General features: G+C 36.8%; 1 protein-coding gene across 4 annotated transcripts in view; it reads left to right on the top strand.

Annotated features, from left to right (window-relative positions):
- LOC121371158 (peripheral plasma membrane protein CASK-like) overlaps positions 1-25099 on the top strand; it is a 492097-nt gene that overhangs the window by 216647 nt on the left and 250351 nt on the right. For 3 of the 4 annotated variants that reach the window (XM_041496847.1, XM_041496839.1, XM_041496856.1), the window contains exons 6-8: positions 9361-9536; positions 18999-19055; positions 23918-24093. In XM_041496847.1, the coding sequence (XP_041352781.1) occupies positions 9361-9536; positions 18999-19055; positions 23918-24093 (409 nt within the window). The remainder of the gene's footprint in view (positions 1-9360; positions 9537-18998; positions 19056-23917; positions 24094-25099) is intronic. The other variant, XM_041496867.1, reaches the window with a different exon arrangement.

Below are 25099 nucleotides of genomic sequence, written 5' to 3'. Positions count from 1 at the left end.
TACCAGTCGTGGTGCACAACCACACATCAAGCGAGCACTTTACCACTGGACTATGTCCCGCCCCATACTGACATTCATTTCCACATTACTGACATTCAATTCCACATTACTGACATTCATTTTCACATTACTGACATTCAATCCCATGTCACATCTTTGTATTTGATACAGACATTATGACACTTATTTAGTGAATTTAGTTTGTCTACAATACCAAGAGTTCCTTTATTTTTGTCACCTCAGTAGATCCATTCAACTGATTGTTTTTTTCTCATTCCAACCAGTGCACCACAACTGGTCAAAGGCCGTGGTATGTGCTTTCCTGTCTGTGGAAAAGTGCACATAAAAGATCCCTTGCTGCATTAAGAAAATGCTGCAGGTTGCCTCTGATGACTACGTGTCAGAATTACCAAATGTTTGACATCCAATAGCCAATGATTTATAAATCATCCTCTGATGACTATGTGTCAGAATTACCAAATGTTTGACATCCAGTAGCCGATGATTTATAAATCATCCTCTGATGACTATGTGTCAGAATTACCAAATGTTTGACATCCAGTAGCCGATGATTTATAAATCATCCTCTGATGACTATGTGTCAGAATTACCAAAAGTTTGACATCCAATAGCCAATGATTTATAAATCATCCTCTGATGACTATGTGTCAGAATTACCAAATGTTTGACATCCAGTAGCCGATGATTTATAAATCATCCTCTGATGACTATGTGTCAGAATTACCAAATGTTTGACATCCAGTAGCCGATGATTTATAAATCAATGTGTTCCAGTGGTGTTGTTAAACAAAACAAACTTTAACTTTTATTTCTGTCTCTCAGTATAATATTTGACTTATTGAATCCCAGAATGTAATATGGTCTTTTTATAGTAGTAATTACTTAACAAAATAACTTATTTCTATGTTGGTAGGATAATGTATGATAAAGCCTGATGTGCAATCCCCATCAGTGGATCTTTTGGTCTGTTTCTCGTTCCAGCCAGTGCACTATGATTGTGTTATGTGCTATATATCCTGGTAACTCATAGTCATCAGAAAAAACCCGCTACATTTTTCCTAATGCAGCAAGAGATCTTTTATATGCACCATTCCACAGACAGGATAGCACATACCACAGCCTTTGATATACCAGTCATGTGCTGATATGAATCTAGCCTTGAAGAACAAAGTCTTGGGCACCTACATGTATGTGTAACTTGAATGCAGAGACATTGGTTTTGAACCATTAGTCTATTAGAGCTTGTTTAGTAGACAGTAAATGATTGATAGATCATAAAGGTCATATACATGACAGCACTAAAAACGAGCGACCTATATATTTGAAGATAATTTATACTATTAGATGATAGAGATGATGATGTTGATGCTGGTGATGATGATAATGATGATGATGGTGATGATGATGGTGGTGATGATGATGATGGTGATGATGACGGTGATGATGACGGTGATGATGATGATGGTGGTGATGATGATGATGATGATGATGATGATGATGATGGTGGTGATGATGATGGTGATGATGACGGTGATGATGATGGTGGTGGTGATGATGACGGTGATGATGATGATGGTGGTGGTGATGTAGATGATGATAATAATGGTGATGTTGATGATGGTGATAATAAAGATGAGTTAAAATTTATTTTGTTTAACAACACCACTAGAGCACATTGATTTATTAATCATCAGGTATTGGATGAATATTTGGTAATTTTTACTCATAGTCTTAGAGAGGAAACCTGCTACATTTTGTTTTGTTAGCAGCTGAGCACCTTTATATGCTGTTTCATACAAACGGCACAACACATACCATGGCCATTGATTTATCAGTCAGGGGCTCTAGTTGGAATGAGAAAAAAACAGTCACAGAATGAGTACACTGAGGTGGTTTGATCCTGTGACCAAAGCATCTTAGACAAGCTAAACATAGATGATGAATAATGATGTGATTTATTTTCACACTTATATTAACTTAACACTGTCCGTCTAGGATCGATCCCTGTCAGTGGGCCCATTGGGCTATTTCTCGTTCCAGTCAGTGCACCACAACTGGTATATAAAAGGTTGTGGTATGTGCTATGCTGTCTGTGGGATGGTGCATGTAAAAGTTCCCTTGCTACTAATCGTAAAGAGTAGCCCATGAAGTGGCGACAGCGGGTTTCCTCTCAGTATCTGTGTGGTCCTTAACTATATGTCTGACGCCATATAACTGTAAATAAAATGTGTTGAGTGCATCGTTAAATAAAACATTTCTTTCTTTCTTTCCTCTCTATGTCTGTGTCAAAATGACCATACGTTTGACATACAATAGCTGATGAAAATAAATCAATGTGCTTTAGTGGTGTCGTTAAACAAAACAAACTTTAAGTTTATATTAACTTAAGGTTCAAGCATGCTGTCATGGGCAGACTATTCTGAAAGTTGGTTGTAGCTGCTGATCATGGTTAGAAGACTTGCCTTAATTACCTTTGCTTAAATAAATAGTCCTTTAGGCATTGATATTTTCGTGCAATAATGATAGGTTTTTCTGTAATATTGCCCTTTCATGATTCCAAGCTGATAGTCAAAACAAATGATAATTGTTTTTCCTTTTTGCTGAAATGACTCTGTAAAATTAATACTCTATTTGCCATTTGGGGATTCCTAGTTTACGGTCATTCAATGAAAACTGGGGTTTTTCTTTTTTTAGACTGCACAGAAATAATCTGTTTGACAATTTCTGTTAAAGACTGATGAATATGACTTTTTTTTTCTCTCTTTCTACGATTGCTCTGAAATTAGTCACTTGAGTATTCCATGCTACTGGTAGAACTTGATGAATGTTCTTCCCTTTTTTTTTTCTAGTTTAAAATGAGGTTTTTCATCAAGTTCTGGGATTGAATGTTCATGTCTGGCTCTATTTTAAAGCACTCTTCTGAGGACCAATTTGTTGTAGACTAGGGTTTATTAGTTGTTCCCCCCAACTACTTGCTTGATGTGCGGTCGGTTTAGGATCAGTCCTGTCAGTGGCCCTTTTGGGCTATTTCTCATTTCAGCCATGACTGGTATATCAAAGGCCATGGTATTAGCTATTCTGTCTGTGGGATGGTGCATATAAAAGATCCCTTGCTACTAATGGAAAATGTAGCTGGTTTCCTCTCAAAGACTGTATGTAAAAATTACTCAATGTGCTCTAGTGATGTCTTTAAACAAAACAAACTTTAAATTTAGTCTTCATTTTTCACACGGTGGTGTCGTGGTTAGGCCATTGGTCTACAGGCTGGTAGGTACTGGGTTTGGATCCCAGTCGAGGCATGGGATTTTTAATCCAGATACTGACTCCAAACCCTGAGTGAGTGCTCCACAAGGCTCAATGGGTAGGTGTAAACCACTTGCACTGACCAGTGATCCATAACTGGTTCAACAAAGGCCATGATTTGTGCTATCCTGCCTGTGGGAAGCGCAAATAAAAGATCCCTTGCTGCTAATCGGAAAGAGTAGCCTATGTAGTGGTGACAGTGGGTTTCATCTCAAAATCTGTGTGGTCCTTAACCATATGTCTGACACCATATAACCGTAAATAAAATGTGTTGAGTGCGTCGTTAAATAAAACATTTCTTTCATTCTTTTAAAAAAAAAACGTTTCCCCCATAGACATGTCAGTACATACCTCCTTTGATGTACCAGAAGTTAGTAGATAGCTCACCTGAAATGCTTGTGTCAAAAGGATCTGCAGTTCCCCCTCCCCCCCCCCCAATCATAATCATGCACTACCCTAAGGCTATGACTGTTATATCAGAAGTTGTGGTATGTGCTGTTCTGTCTGATGGAGAGTGCATGTAATAAAAACTATTTTAATTGGAAAAATATAGCACAGGGTTTTCTTTGGACACTGTTGTATGTCAGAATGATCAAATGTTTGACATTCAATACTACAATAGCCAATGGTTAATTAATCTTCTTTAGTGAAGGAAGGAAGGAAATGGGATATATGGTTAAGCACGACACAGATATTGAGGGAGAAAACCCACTGTCGCCACTTCATAGACTACTCTTTTCGATTAGCAGCAAGAGATCTTTTATATGCACCATCCCATAGACAGGATAGCACATACCACAGTATTTGATGTACTAGTCATGGTGCACTGGCTGGAGCGAGAAATAGCCCAATGGCCCACCAGTGGGGATCGATCCCAAACCAATTGCACATCAAGTAAGCACTTTACCACTGGGCTACGTCTCGCCAGTTACCAGTTACGGGGCACTGGTTAATTAGGGTAAAAATTGAAGGCAATTGATTCCACAACCTTTACGCCTTCAGGCATCACTCTACAGTCTAAAACTAGAGAGGAAACTGTACAGTCTTTCCAACATAGTGTTTGTTGACTGTTTCTAAGCAAATATCCAATTAAGGTTCAAGCATGCTGTCCTAGACACACACCTCAGCTATCTTGGCCATCTGTCCAGAACAGCGAGTTAATGATTAGTTGTTAGTGGTTAGTGAGAGAGAAGTCAGTGTAATGGCCTTATACCTACCCACTGAGTTGTTTAACTCACTCTGGGTGAGAGCCGGTACCGGGAGGCGAACCCAGTATCTACCAGCCTTAAATTAAGTCTAATGGCTTATAACCACTATACCAATGATGCCAGTCCAACAGGATAGCACCAAGGCATCTGTTACATCAACTCTCCTATAGACAGGACAGTACATACCATAAAAAAAGATCAATAGCGCATCAAGCTAGCGCTTTACCACTTGGTAACGTCCTGTCGTTAAAAACTGAGAATGCAAAAAGCAAACGGGACGTCTTGCTAAGTCTGAAAACACTGGACGGCAAATATTCCTTTAGTTCCTTTTTCTCACAGTTTTCAATACAATGGCTGTGATCGTTATTACCGGTACTTGTAAGGACATCTTGTCTGTTGTGTAATCTAACATGACAATCTCGGTGTACCCTAGAACACGAGACAGACTGGTCGAGTTCGATCACTGTTCAATACTTAATTCATGTGGTACCGAGATCATATTTGTTTTTCTCTTCTAAATGTCCAGCCTATTAATGTGGTCATTTGGAAAGAAGAAGGAAAGGAAAGGAAATGTTTTATTTAACGACACACTCAACACATTTTATTTACGGTTATATGTCATCAGACATGTGGTTAAGGACCACACAGATATAGACAGAGGAAACCCGCTGTCGCCACTTCATGGGCTACTCTTTTCGATTAGCAACAAGGGATCTCTTATATACACCATCCCACAGACAGGATAGTATATACCACAGCCTTTGTTACACCAGTCGTGGTGCACTGGCTGGAACGAAAAATAGCCCAATGGGGTAACTGATGGGGATCGATCCTAAACCGACCGTGCATCAAGCTATATACATGTGAATGGCTATAAAGTTAAAAGTTTGTTTAACAACACCACTAGAGCATATTGATTGATTAATCATCAGCTGTTTGATATCAAACATTTGGTAATTCTGACTCCGTAGTCATTAGAGGAAACCTGCTATGTTTTTCCATTAGCAGCATGGGATCTTTTATATGCACTTTCGCACAGATAGGAAAGCACATACCAGTCTTTGAACAGTTGTGCTGCACTGGTTGGAACACAAAAAAAACTAATCAGTTGAATGGATCCACTGAGGTAGCTCAATCCTGTGACGCAAGCACCTCAGGCGAGCACTTAACTGTTTTTTCAACTGACCATATTAATATTGTAGAATTTTAAAAGCTTAAAACAAATATGATCATGTAATACCATACAAATTAAGGTACTTAGCATACCTAACTTATGGTTATTTTGTCAATGCGTGGTTAATGAATGAATGAATATTAATAAATGAATGGATGGATGGATGGATGGATGGATGGATGGATGGATGGATGGATGGATGGATGGATTAATTAATTAAAAATTAAAGCTTTTATTTTTAAACCATACCACATCTAGCTAGAGCACATCATCAGCTATTGGATGTCAAACATTTGGTAATTTTTACATATAGTCTTATAGGGTGTATACTACCAAATCAAATCCCATAGACGACAATAGTAACATATGTGGCTAAAACTCCTACCTGCAACGTATCAACCGACATAAACGCCACGGATATAAATACTACCACCCCTCACACTTAAAGTGAATCAGAAAAAAATGGGGTCAAGCTGCTCGTTTCTGAGATAACGGGTAGCGTCTATGACTACCCTAGTTCCGCACAAAATTCTAGTACTTTTTTTTACAGGTACCCCATACATGTTTCAAGCACAAGGCTACTTGACACATTGGTACTAGATGAAATAAAATTGCATTTTTTTTTAACCCAGATAAAACTATTATTTTTTACAACCAACACACTCACATTTATAACCAATCACAGGACTTGTGGTGTTCACTTCTCTATCAAAAGTTCGGTGCACCTCGAACTTTGACCCAGCCGGAAGTTATTTGGTCTAGTACTACCTAGAGAGAAAATTCACCATATTTTTCCATTAGTAGGAAGAGATTTTTTTATATGCACCATATCCCACACACAGAATAGCACATACCATGGCCTTTGATATATCAGTGTGGTGCACTGGCTGGAACAAAAAATAACCAAATGGGCCCATTGATGTGGATTGATCCCAGACATACCGTATACCAAGTGAGCGCATTACTACTGAGCTACATCCTAACCCTGAATCAATCAATCAATCAATCAATCAATCAATCAATCAATCAATCAACCAACCAACCAGTCAGTCAGTCAGTCAGTCAGTCAGTCAGTCAGTCAGTCAACCAATTAATCAATATATTAATACATTAGTAAAAACTGAAGACATTGGTATTACTTTTTTTCCCAAATACCTAGTGTTCCTGGTTAAAGTTCTACTTTGTTTTGTTTAACGACACCACTAGAGCACATTGATTAATTAATCATCTGCTATTGGATGTCAAACATTTGGTAATTGTGACACAAAGTCATCAGAGGAAACATGCCACATTTTTTTCATTATGGTTAATATGGCATCGGACATAAGGCTATTGAGAGAGGAACCCACTGTCACCACTTCATTGGCTACTATTTTCGATTAACAGCAAGGCATCTTTTATATGCACTTTCCCACAGCCAGGAAAGTACATACCACAGCTTTTGACCAGTTGTAGTGCACTGGTTGGAATGAGAAAACCCCCAATCAGTTGAATGGATCCACCAAGGTGCAAGCACTTAACCAACTGTGCTAAATCCCGCTCATTAATATTCAAAATTTCAATCTTTCAAAATTGACCCTATTAGTTAGGTAATCCCTGTCCCGAGTCAGACCCCCGATCCTATCGGAGGCCGGACTTGGGATAGGCGTGTTCGAAACCCTAGTGGTATATGGACACGTTAAACCATTTACTATGTTCCAGGTTGTTTTGAAGTTGTTGGTTTTTAACGACTCCACTAGAGCACATTGATTTATTAACCATCGGCGATTGGATGTTAAACATTTGATAGTTTTGACACATAGTGATGTTTGTATAGTAACTTCAACTACATTTTGTGTAAAACAAAAAAAGGTATGTATGTGCCTCATGTCTCGAGAACTACCTGTAGGATCTGTGACTATAAGAAACCAACTATGACTTGTTGGTTGAATCATGTACTGTAGTTGATTTATTTAAATATTACTGTCTGTTTAAAATGCTGTGTTCATTCTAACATGTTGTTCAGCCTTTATATGACATATCTTTGATCAATCCAACAAATAAATGTTTTAGGAGTTGCTGGGTAATTATACTTTACTGATGTTTTCAGCTGAGGACTTTCAGAAACCAACCAAGAGTGGCTAATTGACTTTGTCGCGTCCTGTACTGTATATGTAATTGGAGACTTTATGAAACCAACCATGAGTGCCTAGTTGACTTTATTGTTGAGTCCTATACTGTATATGTAATTAGAGATTTTAAGAAACTAACCAAGAGTGACTAATTGACTTTATTGTTGAGTCCGGTACTGTATATGTAATTGGAGACTTTATGAAACCAACCATGAGTGACTAGTTGACTTTATTGTTAAGTCCTATACTGTATATGTAATTAGAGACTTTAAGAAACTAACCAAGAGTGACTAATTGACTTTATTGTTGAGTCCTGTACTGTGTATGTAATTAGAGACTTTATGAAACCAACCATGAGTGACTAGTTGACTTTATTGTTGAGTCCTGTACTGTATATGTAATTAGAGACTTTACGAAACCAACCATGAGTGCCTAGTTGACTTTATTGTTGAGTCCGGTACTGTATATGTAATTGGAGACTTTATGAAACCAACCATGAGTGACTAGTTGACTTTATTGTTAAGTCCTATACTGTATATGTAATTAGAGACTTTAAGAAACTAACCAAGAGTGACTAATTGACTTTATTGTTGAGTCCTATACTGTGTATGTAATTAGAGACTTTATGAAACCAACCATGAGTGACTAGTTGACTTTATTGTTGACTCCTGTACTGTATATGTAATTAGAGACTTTACGAAACCAACCATGAGTGCCTAGTTGACTTTATTGTTGAGTCCGGTACTGTATATGTAATTGGAGACTTTATGAAACCAACCATGAGTGACTAGTTGACTTTATTGTTAAGTCCTATACTGTATATGTAATTAGAGACTTTAAGAAACTAACCAAGAGTGACTAATTGACTTTATTGTTGAGTCCTGTACTGTGTATGTAATTAGAGACTTTATGAAACCAACCATGAGTGACTAATTGACTTTATTGTCGAGTCCTGTACTGTATATGTAATTAGAGACTTTACGAAACCAACCATGAGTGCCTAGTTGACTTTATTGTTGAGTCCTATACTGTATATGTAATTAGAGATTTTAAGAAACTAACCAAGAGTGACTAATTGACTTTATTGTTGAGTCCGGTACTGTATATGTAATTGGAGACTTTATGAAACCAACCATGAGTGACTAGTTGACTTTATTGTTAAGTCCTATACTGTATATGTAATTAGAGACTTTAAGAAACTAACCAAGAGTGACTAATTGACTTTATTGTTGAGTCCTGTACTGTGTATGTAATTAGAGACTTTATGAAACCAACCATGAGTGACTAGTTGACTTTATTGTTGAGTCCTGTACTGTATATGTAATTAGAGACTTTACGAAACCAACCATGGGTGGCTAGTTGACTTCACTGTTGAGTTGAGTTGTGTACTGTATATGTAACTACTGACATTAAGAAACCAACTATGGGCTGCTGCTAGTTTGACTTTATTGTTAAGTCATGTACTGTAGTTGATTATTAATATTTTTTAAATAACTCTTTGTCTGTTAAGTGCACTGTATTTATTTGTGCCGTGTTTTTGCAGCCACTACATGCGACAAATCCTTGAGGCCTTACGCTACTGTCATGCAAACGAAATCGTCCATCGTGATCTGAAGCCACACTGTGTCTTACTTGCTTCCAAGGAAAACTCCGCTCCCGTCAAGCTGGGCGGCTTTGGAATGGCAGTCCAGCTGCCTGAAGATGGAAAAATAGCCGGAGGTTTGTAGCTTTTATCTTTGTGTAAACAAAAGCAAAAACAACTAACAAAAAAACTTGGAAAAAAATCACCCATGAAAAAAAAATGAAAAAAGAAGAAGAAAAAGTAAAGTTAAAGTTTGTTTTCAAAAAGTGAATGAATGAATGAATGAATGAATGAATGAATGAATGAATACATTAATACATTAGTAAAAACTGAAGACATTGGTATTACTTTTTTTCCCAAAGTGTTCCTGGTTAAAGTTCTACTTTTTGTTTAATGACACCACTAGAGCACATTGATTAATTAATCATTGACTATTGGATGTCAAACATTTGGTAATTCTGACTCGTAGTCATCACTGAAACCTGCTGCATTTTTCCTAATGCAGCAAGGGATCTTTTATATGCACTTTCCCACAGACAAGATAGCACATACCACAGCCTTTGACCAGTTGTGGTGTGGTGCACTGGTTGGAAAAGAAAAAAAAAACCCCAGTCTTTTGAATAGATCCACCAAGGTGGTTCGATCCTGCGACGCAAGCACCTCAAGCGAGCACTCAACCGACTGAGCTAAAACCTGCCCCTTGAAAAAGTTTTAAAAACCAAACCAAAATCCCAAAATGTTGTGGTATGTGTTGTCCTATCATTGTAACAGTGCATAGGATATGTATAGGATTCCTGGCTGCTAACTAGAGTGGATAGTCTTAGTGGTATCGACACGTTGTTTTTTTCTTTTAGTCTATATATATCTTTCTGAGGGCAGGACGTGGCCCAGTGGTAAAGCGCTCGCTTGATGGGCGGTTGGTTTGGGATCGGTCCTAACCGGTGGGTCCATTGGGTTATTTCTCATTCCTGCCAGTGCACCACGACTGGTATATCAAAGGCCATGGTATGTGCTATCCTGTCTGTGGGATGTTGCATATAAAAGATCCCTTGCTACTAATGGAAAAAAGTAGCGGGTTTCCTCTCTAAACTATATGTCAAAATGACCAAATGTTTGACACCCATTAGCCTATGATTAACAAATCAATGTGCTCTAGTGGTGTCGTTAAATAAAACAAACTTTTTTCTTGTTTTATATATGATGAGTTCAGGCGCAAAATGTGATATAAACCATTTTCTTTCTTTTTTTAGTTAAAGCCATTATTGTATGTCAGTAAGGGCTAATCGTAGGTCCCGCTGATTTGCCGCAAAACGTGATTGATCCTTATGAAATTGTATTGGGTAAATCCCCTGGTTTTTTAATCAAAAACGCGATATACACCAATTAAAAAAGTCACTTTTACTGAAAATGAAAAATGGATATATCGCGTTTTGCACCTAAACTCTTCATATATACCTTTCCTTATGTTTTTTTTATGTAGCAGAATATTTAACATTAGGGATCTAAGTACATGTACATACTGTTTGTACTTTATTAAGCACACGGAGTGGTCTGTACTATTCTTGATATTACAAGTCATTGCTGATTTTATTCATCCCTTCCCCATCTATCCTTCTCTCTATCTCCTTCACACAGGGCTTCTTTTTTTATGGGAATCTGGCAATCCAATTTTGTAATATTGCCTGGAAATCACCATCGTCTAATTAGATTTCCATAATATCAGTCTTAATATACTGACAACCAAAAGAAACGCAAGTGACGGTTATTGTTAGTATGTAATCAGAATAGGTTTATTAGATTACAAAAAATTTGTTTTGTTTAACGACAACAATAGAGCACATTGATGTATTAACCTTTAGACTACTGGATTAATTTTTGACAAAAACTATGTTGAATGGGTACAAGTTTGTAATGTTTACTAACATATATTCACTTAAATGTTTTATAAATACATAAAATAAGTTCATATTTGAATTGGTATGTATTATTTTATGATATTTTAGATCAGTTAATGTGGATTAAAATTAAGCAAAAAATCTAAAAAGTTGTGTTTACTTATGGGCATTTGTGGTCAGCTGTCCAGTACTCCATTATTCCCAATAACAGTGGTTTTCTGACCCCCATTTTTTTTTTTAAAAGAACTACGATCAAATTTATTATCAAATTAGCTGTCACAATCAGCTATCAATCCCTGAAAATCATTGCGACATGCCACCATTATTGTCAAGCGAAAATACTTGCCTAAAACCACATTTTGAACTAAAAATTCCATTTTATTTTCCATTGAAAAATGAAAACTAAACCAGCCATCATTTAAAGTAATGTTTACAGGAAACTGTATAATTCATTTCTGGTGAGTGCCGTGTGCAAAATGGCGAGAAATATGATTTGGGGAATGCACTGTATACAGTATACAGCACGGGTGAGATATCTCGCCTGCAGTAGTCAGAAGGTTGATCATCGGCCACTAGATGTCAAACTTTTGGTAATTTTGACATAAAGTCTTAGATAGGAAATCTGCTACCTTTTTTCCATTAGTAGCAAGGGATCTTTTATATGCACCATCTAACAGACAGGATAGCACATACTATGGCCTTTGGTATACCTGTCGTAGTGCACTGGCTGAAATGGGTCCACCGATGGGAATCGATCCCACAACAACCACACACCAAGTGAGCGCTTTACCAGTATAGTCTAGTCCTGCCTCACTTAATTACAAACTATCAATTCTGTGAAATGATAAACAGTATATCAAATTGTAATTCCCCTGAGTTTCAATATGTATTACTCCATCCTTAAAAAAACCTAAATTTTATTTTACAGCTGAAAATTATATTTGCATATCTTTTTTTGTGTTCAGTATAAAACCAGCATCTGGTCTGACATCCAGTTTTCAGATATCATCTGCAAGAAAATATAATTTCCATATTGAGATAATAAATATGTTATTAGAATCAAAATCCAAATTAATTATTTCTTTAGGACATTGTAAAAAAAAATTCATTGAAAAAATGTGCACTCTCGTGGATTCCCATGGCACAACGTTGCATGAATCCAAATGGATTTGAATGAAATTGATTGAAATTGATCTGTCCAAAAATGAGGCATGTTTACAGTGCTAAGGACATTTTGCTGAGCAAGATATAACAATTATAGACATGTCCTAATATTTCATTGGAACACAGCCCAATGGTAAAATGCTCGCCTAATGCATGGCCGGTTTAAGATCGATCCCCATTGGTGGGCCCATTGGTCTATTTATTGTTCCAGCCAGAGCACCACGACTGGTATATCAAAGGCCGTGGTATGTGCTATCCTGTCTGGGATGGTGCATATAAAAGATCCCTTGCTGCTAATTGAAAAGAGTAGCCCATGAAGTGGCAACAGCGGGTTTCCCCTCTCAACATCTGTGTGGTCCTTAACCATATGTCTGACGCCATATAACCGTAAAATAAAATGTGTTGAGTGCATCTTTAAATAAAACATTTCCTTCCTTCATTTCGAAGACTTATATATTAAAATGACCAAATGTTTGACATCCAAAAGCTGATGATTAATGAATCGATGTGTTCTAGTGGTGTCGTTAAACAAAACAAACTTTTGGTATTCAGTATAAAACCAGCATCTAGGCTGACAAACAGTGTTTAGTATCATCTGTTTAAAAAAAAAAAAATAATCCATATTGAAATAATAATTATATTGTTAGAATCAGTCAAATTAATTATTTATTTAGCACATTGTAAAAAAAAAATCCATTGAAAATATGTGGACTCTTGTGAATTCCCAAGAGACATAGTTGCAGGAATCCAAATTAATTTCAATGAATTAGATTGAATTTTTTTTTTTAAATGATGTCTGTTTACAGTGCTAAGAACAGTTTGCTGAGCTGATTATAATAATTATAGACACAGTGATGCATGCCAATAATTCAGTGTTAGAAAGTAATATCAGTGTTTGCTGATGACAGAGTTACGGTAGTCTGCTACGATGGAAATATTGGAAGTCATTAACTCTGAAAATTCACAGACAAAACACAAGTGGTAAATAGGCTGTAAGCTGAAAATAAACAATGCTAGAAATGACAATGGAAGAAATGGTTTATTAAGTATGTAGGAGTGTTAATGATAGTTCATTTAACATGTTTTGTCTGTCTGCTAAAATGAGACTGGGGGAAAACAAGGAAAGCCATAATTAAAAGATGGATATTTCTAAAAAAAACGAAAAAATAAATTCAGTAATTTTGTTGATTTTGTTTTTATCTTTTTTTTTCTTCTTTTTTTTAAAGATTATTGACTTGTGGTGTGGGTTTTTTTTTTTTTTTTTTGGTTTTTTTTTGTCATCAGCTTGAATTAACTTTTGATTACAGTCATCTGTTAAGGCATGTTTGTAACATGTTAGGAGACAGGACAAAACTTGGCACGTTTTCCAATAAAATTGAATCTGATTTTGATTAAATCTTGGAAACGATACAAAAACCCCTCAACCCTGCATGTGTTTATTTAGTTGGTATCCAGGACAACATGATAATTATATATTGTTGTAATTAACCGGAGCTGATGACATATTATATTAATGTCTGAAAAACTCTATTGATCAAGCACCTTCACCTGGAGATCACGTATCAAGCAGAAAATTAACTACAGGTGTTACGCCATTGATTTTTTTTCAAACAAATATTACAGCATTATGCCTGTGTAAATGTATGCATAAAATTCTTTTCATGTGTCAGAAACGGTAATGTAATTTTTTGTCATGACTCACAAAATTGGAAAGTGAGATATTGGAATTAGGTTTCCAGCAGTGATTAAGGAAAATGGAAGAAAAATGGTTTATTTAATGATACACTCAACACATTTTATTTACGGTTATATGGCATTGGACATATGGTTAAGGACCACACAGATATTGAGGGAGGAAACCCGTTGTCGCCACTTCATCAGTTACTCTTTTCGATTAGCAGCAAGGGATCTTTTATATGCATCATCCCATAGACAGGATAGCACATACCATGGCCTTTGATTTACCAGTCGTGGTGCACTGGCTGGAGCAAGAAATAGCCCAATGGGCCCACTGACAGGGATCGATCCGAAACCGACCACGCATCAAGCAAGTGCTTTACCACTGGGCTACGTTTAGCCCCCCAGCTTTTGCATTTAGCTCTACATTTGGGTGGGACATATAGTTCAGTGGTAAAGGTTTTCGCCTGATGCGTGGTCGGTCTAGGATCGATCCCCGTTGGTGGACCCATTGAGCTATTTCTCATCCCAGCCAGTGCACCACAACTGGTATATCAGTGGCTGTGATATGTTGCTTTATCAATAAGAGTAGCCTGTATGGCAGCAGCAGGTTTCTTCTCTTTGTGTCTTTCGATCAAACGTCAAAATAGGGGTGGGGCGTAGCCCAATGCTAAAGTGCTCACTTGATCCACGGTCGACTTGGATCGATCCATGTCAGTGGGCCCATTCAGCTATTTCTCATTTCAGCCAGAGTGCCACAACTGGTATATCAGTGGCTGTGGTATGTGCAGTCCTGTCTGTGGGATGGTGCATATAAAAGATCCCTTGCTACTATTGAAAAATATAATAGTTTCCTGTCTAAGACTGTATGTCAAAATTATTAAATGTTTGACATCCAATAGCCGATGATTAATAGATCGACATGCACTATATAGCAGTGTTGTTACACAAAACAAACTTTAATTTTTTTTTCTCACATAGCCAATGATTAATAAATCAATGTAATGTAGTGGTGTCATTAAACAAAACAAACTTTATTTTTAAATGTCAAAATAACCATGTGTTAAGAAAGAAACCAAATAACCGTTGCTAGCTCTGCCACTCGCCAAATTCACTAATTATTTTAATTTGATGGAAAAATTTCATGTAATAATTCGATATTTTGTTGGAAAATAACTCTGGGTTTTGCTCTCTTTTTTTTGGATAATTTTGTGAAATGTTTTACTTATCCAGAGCTAGCCCTGAATAGTCGTAGTTTAAAATGTGCTGGGGTGTCGTGAAACATTCCTTCCTTCCTTCCTTCCTTCCTTCCTTCCTTCCTTCCTTCCTTCCTTCCTTCCTTCCTTCCTTCCTTCCTTCTACCTTCCTACCTTCCTTCCTTTCTTCCTTCCTTCCTTCCTTTCTTTCTTCCTTCCTTTCTTTCTTCCTTCCTTCCTACCTTCCTTCCTTCCTTCCTTCCTTCCTTCCTACCTTCCTTCCTACCTTCCTACCTTCCTTCCTACCTTCCTTCCTTCCTTCCTTCCTTCCTTCCTTCCTTCCTTCCTTCCTTCCTTCCTACCTTCCTTCCTTCCTTCCTTCTAGTTTAAAATGAGGTTTTTCATCAAGTTCTGGGATTGAATGTTCATGTCTGGCTCTATTTTAAAGCACTCTTCTGAGGACCAATTTGTTGTAGACTAGGGTTTATTAGTTGTTCCCCCCAACTACTCGCTTGATGTGCGGTCGGTTTAGGATCAGTCCTGTCAGTGGCCCTTTTGGGCTATTTCTCATTTCAGCCATGACTGGTATATCAAAGGCCATGGTATTAGCTATTCTGTCTGTGGGATGGTGCATATAAAAGATCCCTTGCTACTAATGGAAAATGTAGCTGGTTTCCTCTCAAAGACTGTATGTAAAACCTACCTACCTATTACTCAATGTGCTCTAGTGATGTCTTTTCCTTCAAAACAAACTTTAAATTTAGTCTTCATTTTTCACACGGTGGTGTCGTGGTTAGGCCATTGGTCTACAGGCTGGTAGGTACTGGGTTTGGATCCCAGTCGAGGCATGGGATTTTTTAATCCAGATACCAACTCCAAACCCTGAGTGAGTGCTCCGCAAGGCTCAATGGGTGTAAACCACTTGCACCGACCAGTGATCCATAACTGGTTCAACAAGGCCATGGTTTGTGCTATCCTGCCTGTGGGAAGTGCAAATAAAAGATCCCTTGCTTCTAATCGGAAAGAGTAGCCCATGTAGTGGCGACAGCGGGTTTCCTCTCAAAATCTGTGTGGTCCTTAACCATATGTCTGATGCCATATAACCGTAAATAAAATGTGTTGAGTGCGTCGTTAAATAAAACATTTCTTTTTTTCCTTCCTTCCTTCCTTTATTTAAAGACACTTGTTGGTCTTCAAGAAAATGATTAATCTGGGTTTTTTGACAAACTACAAGTCACAGATTAATAAAATCTGGATCACAGCTGCACCTAAAAATTAATTTATTTTTTTATTTTTTAAATTATTCTCAAAATCTCCCCAAAATAAACCTTTATTGATCATGAATTTTTCAATCAATAATTTATTTTTTAAAAATGTATTTCATGTTATTTTACACCAAACCAACATTTGCTAGACTCAAGGTTTTATTCTACAAAATTCTTGTTTACACAGAATGTTAAAAAATCCAGAAGGGGGCAGGATTTAGCTCAGTCGGTTGAGTGCTCGCTTGAGGTGCCTGCATTGCAGAATCGAACCGCCTCGGTGGATCCATTCAGCTGATTGGGGTTTTTTTCTCATTCCAACTAGTGCACCACAACTGAAGAAAAGCTGTGGTATGTGCTTTCCTGTCTGTGGGGAAGTGCCTATAAAAGATCCCTTGCTGCATTAGGTAAAATGTAGCTGGTTTATTCTGATGACTATGAGTCAGAATTACCAAATGTTTGACATCCAATAGCTGATGATGAATTAATCAATATGCTCCAGTGGTGTCGTTAAACAAAACAAACAAACATCTTCTAAATTAAGGTTGGAGAAGCAAAGATTGCTTTCCACTCCACAAAATCCTTTTTGAGCCTTGTATATCATAGAGATTATTATACGAGCTTGTGTGTTGTACTGATTTTATGAAACGAGTGTCAGGATTTTTGTATTGCCTGAGCGAGTTTCGTAAAATTGGTACAACACACACGCGAGTATAATAATTTCTTTATTATCCATATTATTATTGTTTTTTTTTTTATGAATAACAAGACCCAACTCAAAATGTTCCAGCCACAACTAGAAGGAAATAAAGGATATGGTTTATTAACAATGCACTCAACACATTTACGGTTATATGGCGTCGGACATATGGTTAAGGACCACACAGATATTGAGGGAGGAAACCTGTTGTCGCCACTTCATGGGCTACTCTTTTCGATTAGCAGCAAGGGATCTTTTATATGCACCATCCCATAGACAGGATAGGCCAAACCACAGCCTTTGATATACCAGTCGTGGTGCACTGGCTGAAACGAAAAATAGCCCAATGGGCCCACTGACAGGGATCGATCCCAAACCGACCACACATCAAGCGAGCACTTTACCACTGGGCTACGTCCCACCCCCAACTAGAAGGAGACGATGAAATGACGTCATATTTTAAATGCACAGTCTGAGCTAGGACTGGAGAAGTAACGTCATGTTATGACGTCGTTTCCCAAAATTATGTCACTACACTTGTTATTGCACATGTGCTTTGTATGATTATTATTAACTCGGTTATTTTGAACCATAATATGGATAATAAACATTTTTACATTCGGTCTTTACACAGACTGCTCTGATTGCTGCTGTTGTATAGAGCTGGCCGGTATACCGTCCGATATCGGAATCATTCAAAACAGAGATATTGTGTGCATACATTACTTATTTTATGTACATGCATAGGACCAATCATAAAAACATAATAAAAGCACACACATGTGTGGGCTCATGCGTGCCTGGATGTTACAGTGAGTAGGAACCCCCAAGTTATACAGTTATATGTTTTGATTCTTTGGGATGTTTTGCATGTGTTAGACTAAGACAGTAACAATGAGACCAGGGTTTTTGCCAGAAGGTAAAATACCCAAATATTTCTGCAAATGTTTTTTAAGTTAACTTTTTGACAAAATTAATTACTCGTATCATTACTGTATGATTTTCTTAACCCTAAACCTAAACTTAACCCATTTTCTTTCTTTGGAGGCCCCCCATACCCCCTGTTGACTGTGGTTGCATTCAATTCCATAGTGCCATACCCAAAAATTTCATTCTGGCAGAAACTGTTTGTGTCATCTTGGTGTATTACAGATTACAGATTAAACATACATGTTTTTTAATTCTGTGGAATGTTTGCATGCATTATTATTATTGTCCTCTTGGTGAATTAAAAATAATTGTTATTAAAGGCATACTGTCACGGATTTAAGGACCTTATTTCTCTAAAAATTGACAATAAATATAAATTATATTAACTGTTGGAAACCAAATCTAGCTATCGCCTCACCTTAACTGAACCATGATGGAGTGAAATCCATGTCATCCCTCTCGGCAATTTTAGTTTTTGGATAATGGACCATTGCCATAATTCAATTATTTTTTTACAAAATGTCATTAATAAATGGAGTATGATGGTTATGAAGATGGTTGAATAAAGTACATTTAGGGACAAATCAAATTATTTTTGTTCAGGTAATACTTTGTCAGACCATTAAATAGGTCAGTGGTCTGTGACAATATGCCTTTAATAATTCAGTGAATGGTTTTGCATGGGTTATTGTCATCTTTATGTACTAAAGAGAATTCTTGTTGATTGTGTGGAATGTTTTGCATGCGTTATTGTCCTGTTCTTGATGTATTACAGATACGTATATTGATTTTGGAATAGAACCTCTCTTTGATCTGAGAGAAATGTTTGAGGGTAAGACACATTCTGTAGTGCTGAAGGAGTTAACTCCCTTACACAATCTCATGTAACTACTAACAAAATTAACATAGCACTTTCTGCGTGTTGAATATTTATTACTTTCATCAAGGCATATACTAAACTACTAGTATCGCTCCACTATGTAGTATAGCAGCTTAATATTGTCCGACTGGAAAAGTATCGTCTTTTTTTGGTATATGAAAGGAAGGAAGGAGGGAAATGTTTTATTTAACGATGCACTCAACACATTTTATTTATGGTTATATGGTGTCGGACATAAGATTAAGAACCACACAGATATTAAGATTTAGGAAACCCGCTGTCACCACTTCATGGGCTATTCTTTTCGATTAGCAGCAAGGGATATTTTATATGCATCATCCCACAAACAGGATAACACATACCACGATATTTGATATTACCAGTCGTGGTGCACTGGTTAGAGCGAGAAATAGCCCCATGGGCTCACCGATGGGGATCGATCACAGAACAAGCGAACACTTTACCTCTGGGCTATGTCCCGCCCCTTTTTGTTATATGGAGACAATATGAAGTTATTACTTCCTTCATTTTAAATTATTTTCATGATTATATATTCAATATAATTACACACTTTCCACGGTTATATGAGTTACTCTATTCTGATTGGACGATGCCACAGAAAAACTTAATGTTGTTGTTCGATAAATCCCCCAAAATGACGTCATGATGTCAACTGGAACATCATTATGTAAAACAGGTCATGAAAAGATCGCTAGCTACTATTTGCTCGATGCGCTGTCGGTCTGGGATCAATCTTCATCGGTGGGCTCATTGGGCCATTTCTCATCCAAACCATTGCACCACGACTGGCATATCAAAGGCCGTGGTATGTACTACCCTGTCTGTGTGATGGTGCATATAAAAGATCCCTTGCTGTTAATCGAAAAGAGTAGCCCATGAAGTGGCGACAGCAGGTTTTGTCTCTCATTATCTGTGTGATCATTAACCATATGTCTGACGCCATATAACCGTAAATAAAATGTGTTGAGTAAGTCGTTAAATAAAACATTTCCTTCCTTCCCTAGCTACTAATAGAAAAATGTAGTTGGTTTTCTCTGATGACTACGTTTCAGAATTACCAAATGTTTGACATCCAATAGCCAATGATGATTTAATCAGTGTGCTCTAGTGGTGTTGTTAAACAAAACAAACTTTAACAAAATCTAAGTCAGAATTTAATGTTTAAGTGTGTTTTGCAATCCCAGGAGAGTATTAAAACATTTGTGGATTCTTTATTAGTTTTAGTTCCATATATATTTTATTTCCTGTATTAAGCATGTTTATAAATTAACCTTCTGCTCCTGCTTCTATTACTAAAATTTATTTCACTTTTAATTTATGTGACAAATATATAGTTAATTCAGTATCCTAAGGCTTGTTTGTGTGTGGAAACCATATTTGAATTGCATTTATCTTTCAAATTTGATTTATGAACCAGTGTTCGAAATAAGCACTTGTCCGTTTGTCCTGACACGTGAAAATCTATTCGGACAAGAAAAATATGCCTCAGTGGTTGTCCAGTGCACAAGTAAAAATGTTCAGTGCAGTTTCATTTCGAGCAATCACAAACATCATCCTGATACTTGAATAAAATAAACCATCTATTTGGACAAGTGAAAATATTGGTGGAAAAGTAGATTTCTAGATGTATTTGTCTGGTGGACTACCGTATTTTCCCATGTATTATGCGCACCGGTGTATAATGCGCACCCCCCACTTTGAACATTTATTCCAAGAAAAAAAAACATGAACCACAATATAATGCGCACCGTTTTTTTAAACCACAAAATCGACAGTGAATGCAAGATGTACCGCTTTCCCCGTCACCAAAATTAACGAAAAGCGAAAGAAGCGGTATATTCAAGAAACCAAGAAACAAAACTTAAGTTAGGTATTTGAGTACATAGACCTACATGTCACATTAAACAAAGGCTAGTACTTGCGTACTTACATGTCACAGACTCACACGTGCATAAATCAAAACAAAGTTATATACCCCATACACTGTAAATGACTAATAAATATATGAAAACAAACATATAACATATTACATTTCGTTCTCGTGGCTAACGTGAATGCACGAGATTTCTAAATTTATAATAGTGTGGTATATTTCCTGTTTGCCGGAAATGGCCGAATTAAATCTCATGGAAATTAAAAATATTTACGGTCCAGTTTTGTCATTTTTGTGCACTTTTTGGCGAGGTATGGATACTTTTGTAGATTTATTTTGCATTTATTACAACCATCACAAGTGAAAAGCGATTTTTAAGAGGGTTTTGGCGTTTCGTTGTAATGAACACTGTCAATAACCTGTAAAGTACCGTAAACTACCGATCGGCGATCTTTCATGGGTGATCACTGGACATTTTTAAAAGATATTTTTTCTATTGCTATGTATAGTGCGCACCCCCATTTTCAACCTGTATTTTCTGGAAAATAAGTGCGCATAATACACGGGAAAATACGGTAGTAACAAATTCTGCTTATTTCTATCACTGTGAACACCTATCTTTTTGTATTGGTTTATGTTATAGATAAATGCAAGAGAAAGTGCTCATTTCATTTACTTTTTAACGCACATGTAATTCATTTTCTGACATCTGTAAATTGCATTGGAACAACATTTTATGTAATTCAGTAATTAGTTTTATTTGAAGTAAGGTAATTTTTAGCTTTATGGTCATTTTTGAAAGAAGCATAAATTTATTTACTGCCTTTGTATGAAATCCTGAAAAAGTATGTTTAAAAAATTTGTAAAATTTTCCAAGTTAGTAATTAAAGCATGTTTTTTTTCTTCAAAATTGCAGATTGGCAATAAAAAAAAAAAAAAAAATGGTATATAGTTAATTTAGACGTCTATATCAGAAACAGCTTTTTGAGTAGTACTGGTGTACTGTAGCAAATAAAAAAGTGCAGCAAGTAAAAGGTCAGAAATCATTACAAAAAATGGTTACAAAAGAATCATTATCTATGCTTGCTGACATTTACTGTAAAAGTGCTGGGGGGCTTGTGTGTGTTTTTGAAGGTTTTTTTTGTGTGTGTATTAAGTCTTCTTGTTTGTTTTCTTATTCTACAGTAAAAAAAAATAACAAATTGGCGAACAGCTAAGTTGTAGGGCTTCTGCAAGAGATGCAGTGAGTGGTAGGACTGAGTTACCCTCAGTGGAACCTGGGAGTTATTTCCCTTTTCGTGATAGGTAGATTTTACATCAAAGGTACCGGCCTCGGTGGTGCCGTGGTTAACCCATCGGACATAAGGCTGGTAGGTACAAGGTTCGCAACCCAGTACCAGCTCCCAACCAGAGCAAGTTTTAACGACTCAGTGGGTAGGTGTAACATCTACACCATCTTTTCTCTCACTAACCACTAACAACTAACAGCTAACCGACTGTCCTGGACAGACAGCCCAGATAGCTTAGGTGTGTGCCCAGGACAGCGTGCTTGAATATAAGCACAAAAATAAGTTAAAGAAAGAAATATCAAAGGCTGTAGTACATGCTGTTCCATCTGTGAGAAAATACATTGAAAACACCCCTCAAAAAACAAAGAAAACAACTTCTTTGATGCCTATCAAAAGAATATGATCGCTGTGGGTTTCTTGTTTTATTCACTAGGTGGTCAGAATGGATGTTGTGGTTACCATATGGTACACAAACCAACAATAAAGATGACCATGCAGCTAGAGGGTTCTCAACCCGTTCTGCTCACACTAGTATCCTGTATCACTAGAGTATTAATTTCATTAATTCATTTCAACTTATTATATTACGAGCCTCAACTAAACATGTGGTTTTTTGTTTTTGTTTGTTTGTATGTTGTTTGGTTGTTGTTTTTTATTTTGTGTGTGTGAATTATTTCAGTTTAGCTTGATATAACACTAAATCAATTTTAGCAACATTCAAAATCATCTGAGCCATAAATGTCTTGTTTACACACTTGATGTTACAATAAAAAGAATAGTGTTTTGCAAATAACTAAAATGTTCTGGTTTTTTGTGAACAATTTGTAAAAAGATTGATCAATATATAAGCAAAAGTCAAGAATGTTGTCTGCTCAATGGAATTTGTAATTATACTTTTTAAATTTTAAAAAAATCCTACATACATGTACGTACGAAATAAATCTCCATCTAGTAGATTGACAAAAGAATTATTAAATATAGAATTTAGTTTGAGAAAACAATCTAGAAAGTACAACTTCAAACTGTGGGGCAGACAACAGTCTTCACTATAACTGTTTTATTTATATTTTGATAATGTTTTTACAAATTACACCTAAAAATAGAACATATTTGTTATTTCCAAAACATTTTTTATATATAGATATTATTATACGAGCTCATTTTATAAAATGAGTGTCAGGATTTTTGTTTTGCCCGAGCAAGAGCGAGGGTAATACACGAATCCTGACACGAGTTTCGTAAAATCAGTATGGCTCACATGTGAGTGTCATAATTTCTTTATTATCCATATTATTGTTGTTGTTTTCTTTATGAATAAGAAGACTCAAGTCAAAATGTTTCAGCCAAACTAGAAGGTGACGACGAAATGACGTCATGTTTCAAATGCACAGTCTGAGCTAGGAATGGAGAAGCAACGTCATAACATGACGTTGCTTCCTAATATTACGTCATTACACATGTGCTTTATATGATTATTATTAACTTAGTTATGTTGAACCATATGGATAATAAATATATATATCAAGTGCCGAACTAAAATAATTAGTAAAAAATACTTTTACTGAAGGCTGATACAGGGTATAAATTAAGTTAAAACAAACATTACCATCCTTTCTCTTTCTTTTTCACAGGTCGGGTTGGGACACCGCAGTACATGGCTCCAGAAGTGATAAAACGCGAGCCATATGGGAAACCTGTGGATATGTGGGGTGCTGGCGTTATACTGTTTATTCTTCTCAGCGGGTATCCACCGTTCTGTGGCACGAAAGACAGACTCTTTGATCTCATACTCCGGGGCAGCTTTCATGTGAGTTAGTGTTCTAGTACGGTACACAAACCAGCTATGAAGTTAACTAGACATAGGTGGCAACTAGATGGTTTTCAATCTCTCTCACTGACTGTATACACACAGTACACAGACCATCTATACTGTCAACTAGGCATAGGTGGTTAGCTAGATGGTTTTCAATCTGGTTCACTGATTGTATACATACAGTACACAAACCAATTATGAAATCAACTAGGAATAGGTGACAGTTGGGTGGTTTTCAGCGTGGTTCAGTGATTGTATACATACAGTACACAAACCAACTATAGAGTCAACAATGAATAGGTGGCAACTAGATGGTTTTCAATCTGCTTCACTGATTGTCTATATGGATAGTAAAAGTAGTTGGATGGAAACTGGTAAAATCAATTTTGTCGCAATTTGTTCTAAGTGAAACCACAATTTTCCTGGTCTACAATAATTGAGAGTTCTAGGATATACCTATATTACATAGTCTTATTCAACTTACCGTACTAGCACAGCAACAATGCTATACGACCCAGAGTTATAACCTCCACTGCAGAATTATCTCCCCTTGCCAGATGTATAACCTACACCCGCGCATGGGTAGACCGTATATCCTCGTTTTTTATTCTGCAGTCCTCCATTGCAGTCGTGTTCGAGTTCTGTAGTAAAATTTTTGTCAAATTGTTAAATTGTTTATTAATTTGTAATTTTGTTTTACTCTGTCATACGAGGTCTTTTGGGTAATTTACACAGGGGGTTAATGTCTGACACGGCTTCCTCGGGCTCCAACCGGTTGGTTGTGTGTGCCGAGGGGGTTGTCTTAAACGACTGCCCCAGTTTAATCAGCATTTGTTATGTCAGGCATGTCATTCTTGTTGTTTTGAACGCCAGTGTCATATCTGTGTAAATTGGTCCCCCTCCACGTGGGGGAAGGCTAAGAAGCTGTCAAAAGACGCCGAGCGAAAGAGGATGATTAGACGTGAACGGGACGGGCGGAGCACAGTGGCAACCTCTGGGG

The sequence above is a fragment of the Gigantopelta aegis genome, chromosome 1, assembly GCF_016097555.1.
Source record: "Gigantopelta aegis isolate Gae_Host chromosome 1, Gae_host_genome, whole genome shotgun sequence".
Classification (NCBI taxonomy): Eukaryota; Metazoa; Mollusca; class Gastropoda; order Neomphalida; family Peltospiridae; genus Gigantopelta; species Gigantopelta aegis.
The sequence above is the reverse complement of the archived record's forward strand: the minus strand, read 5'-3'. Positions and strand labels throughout refer to the sequence as shown.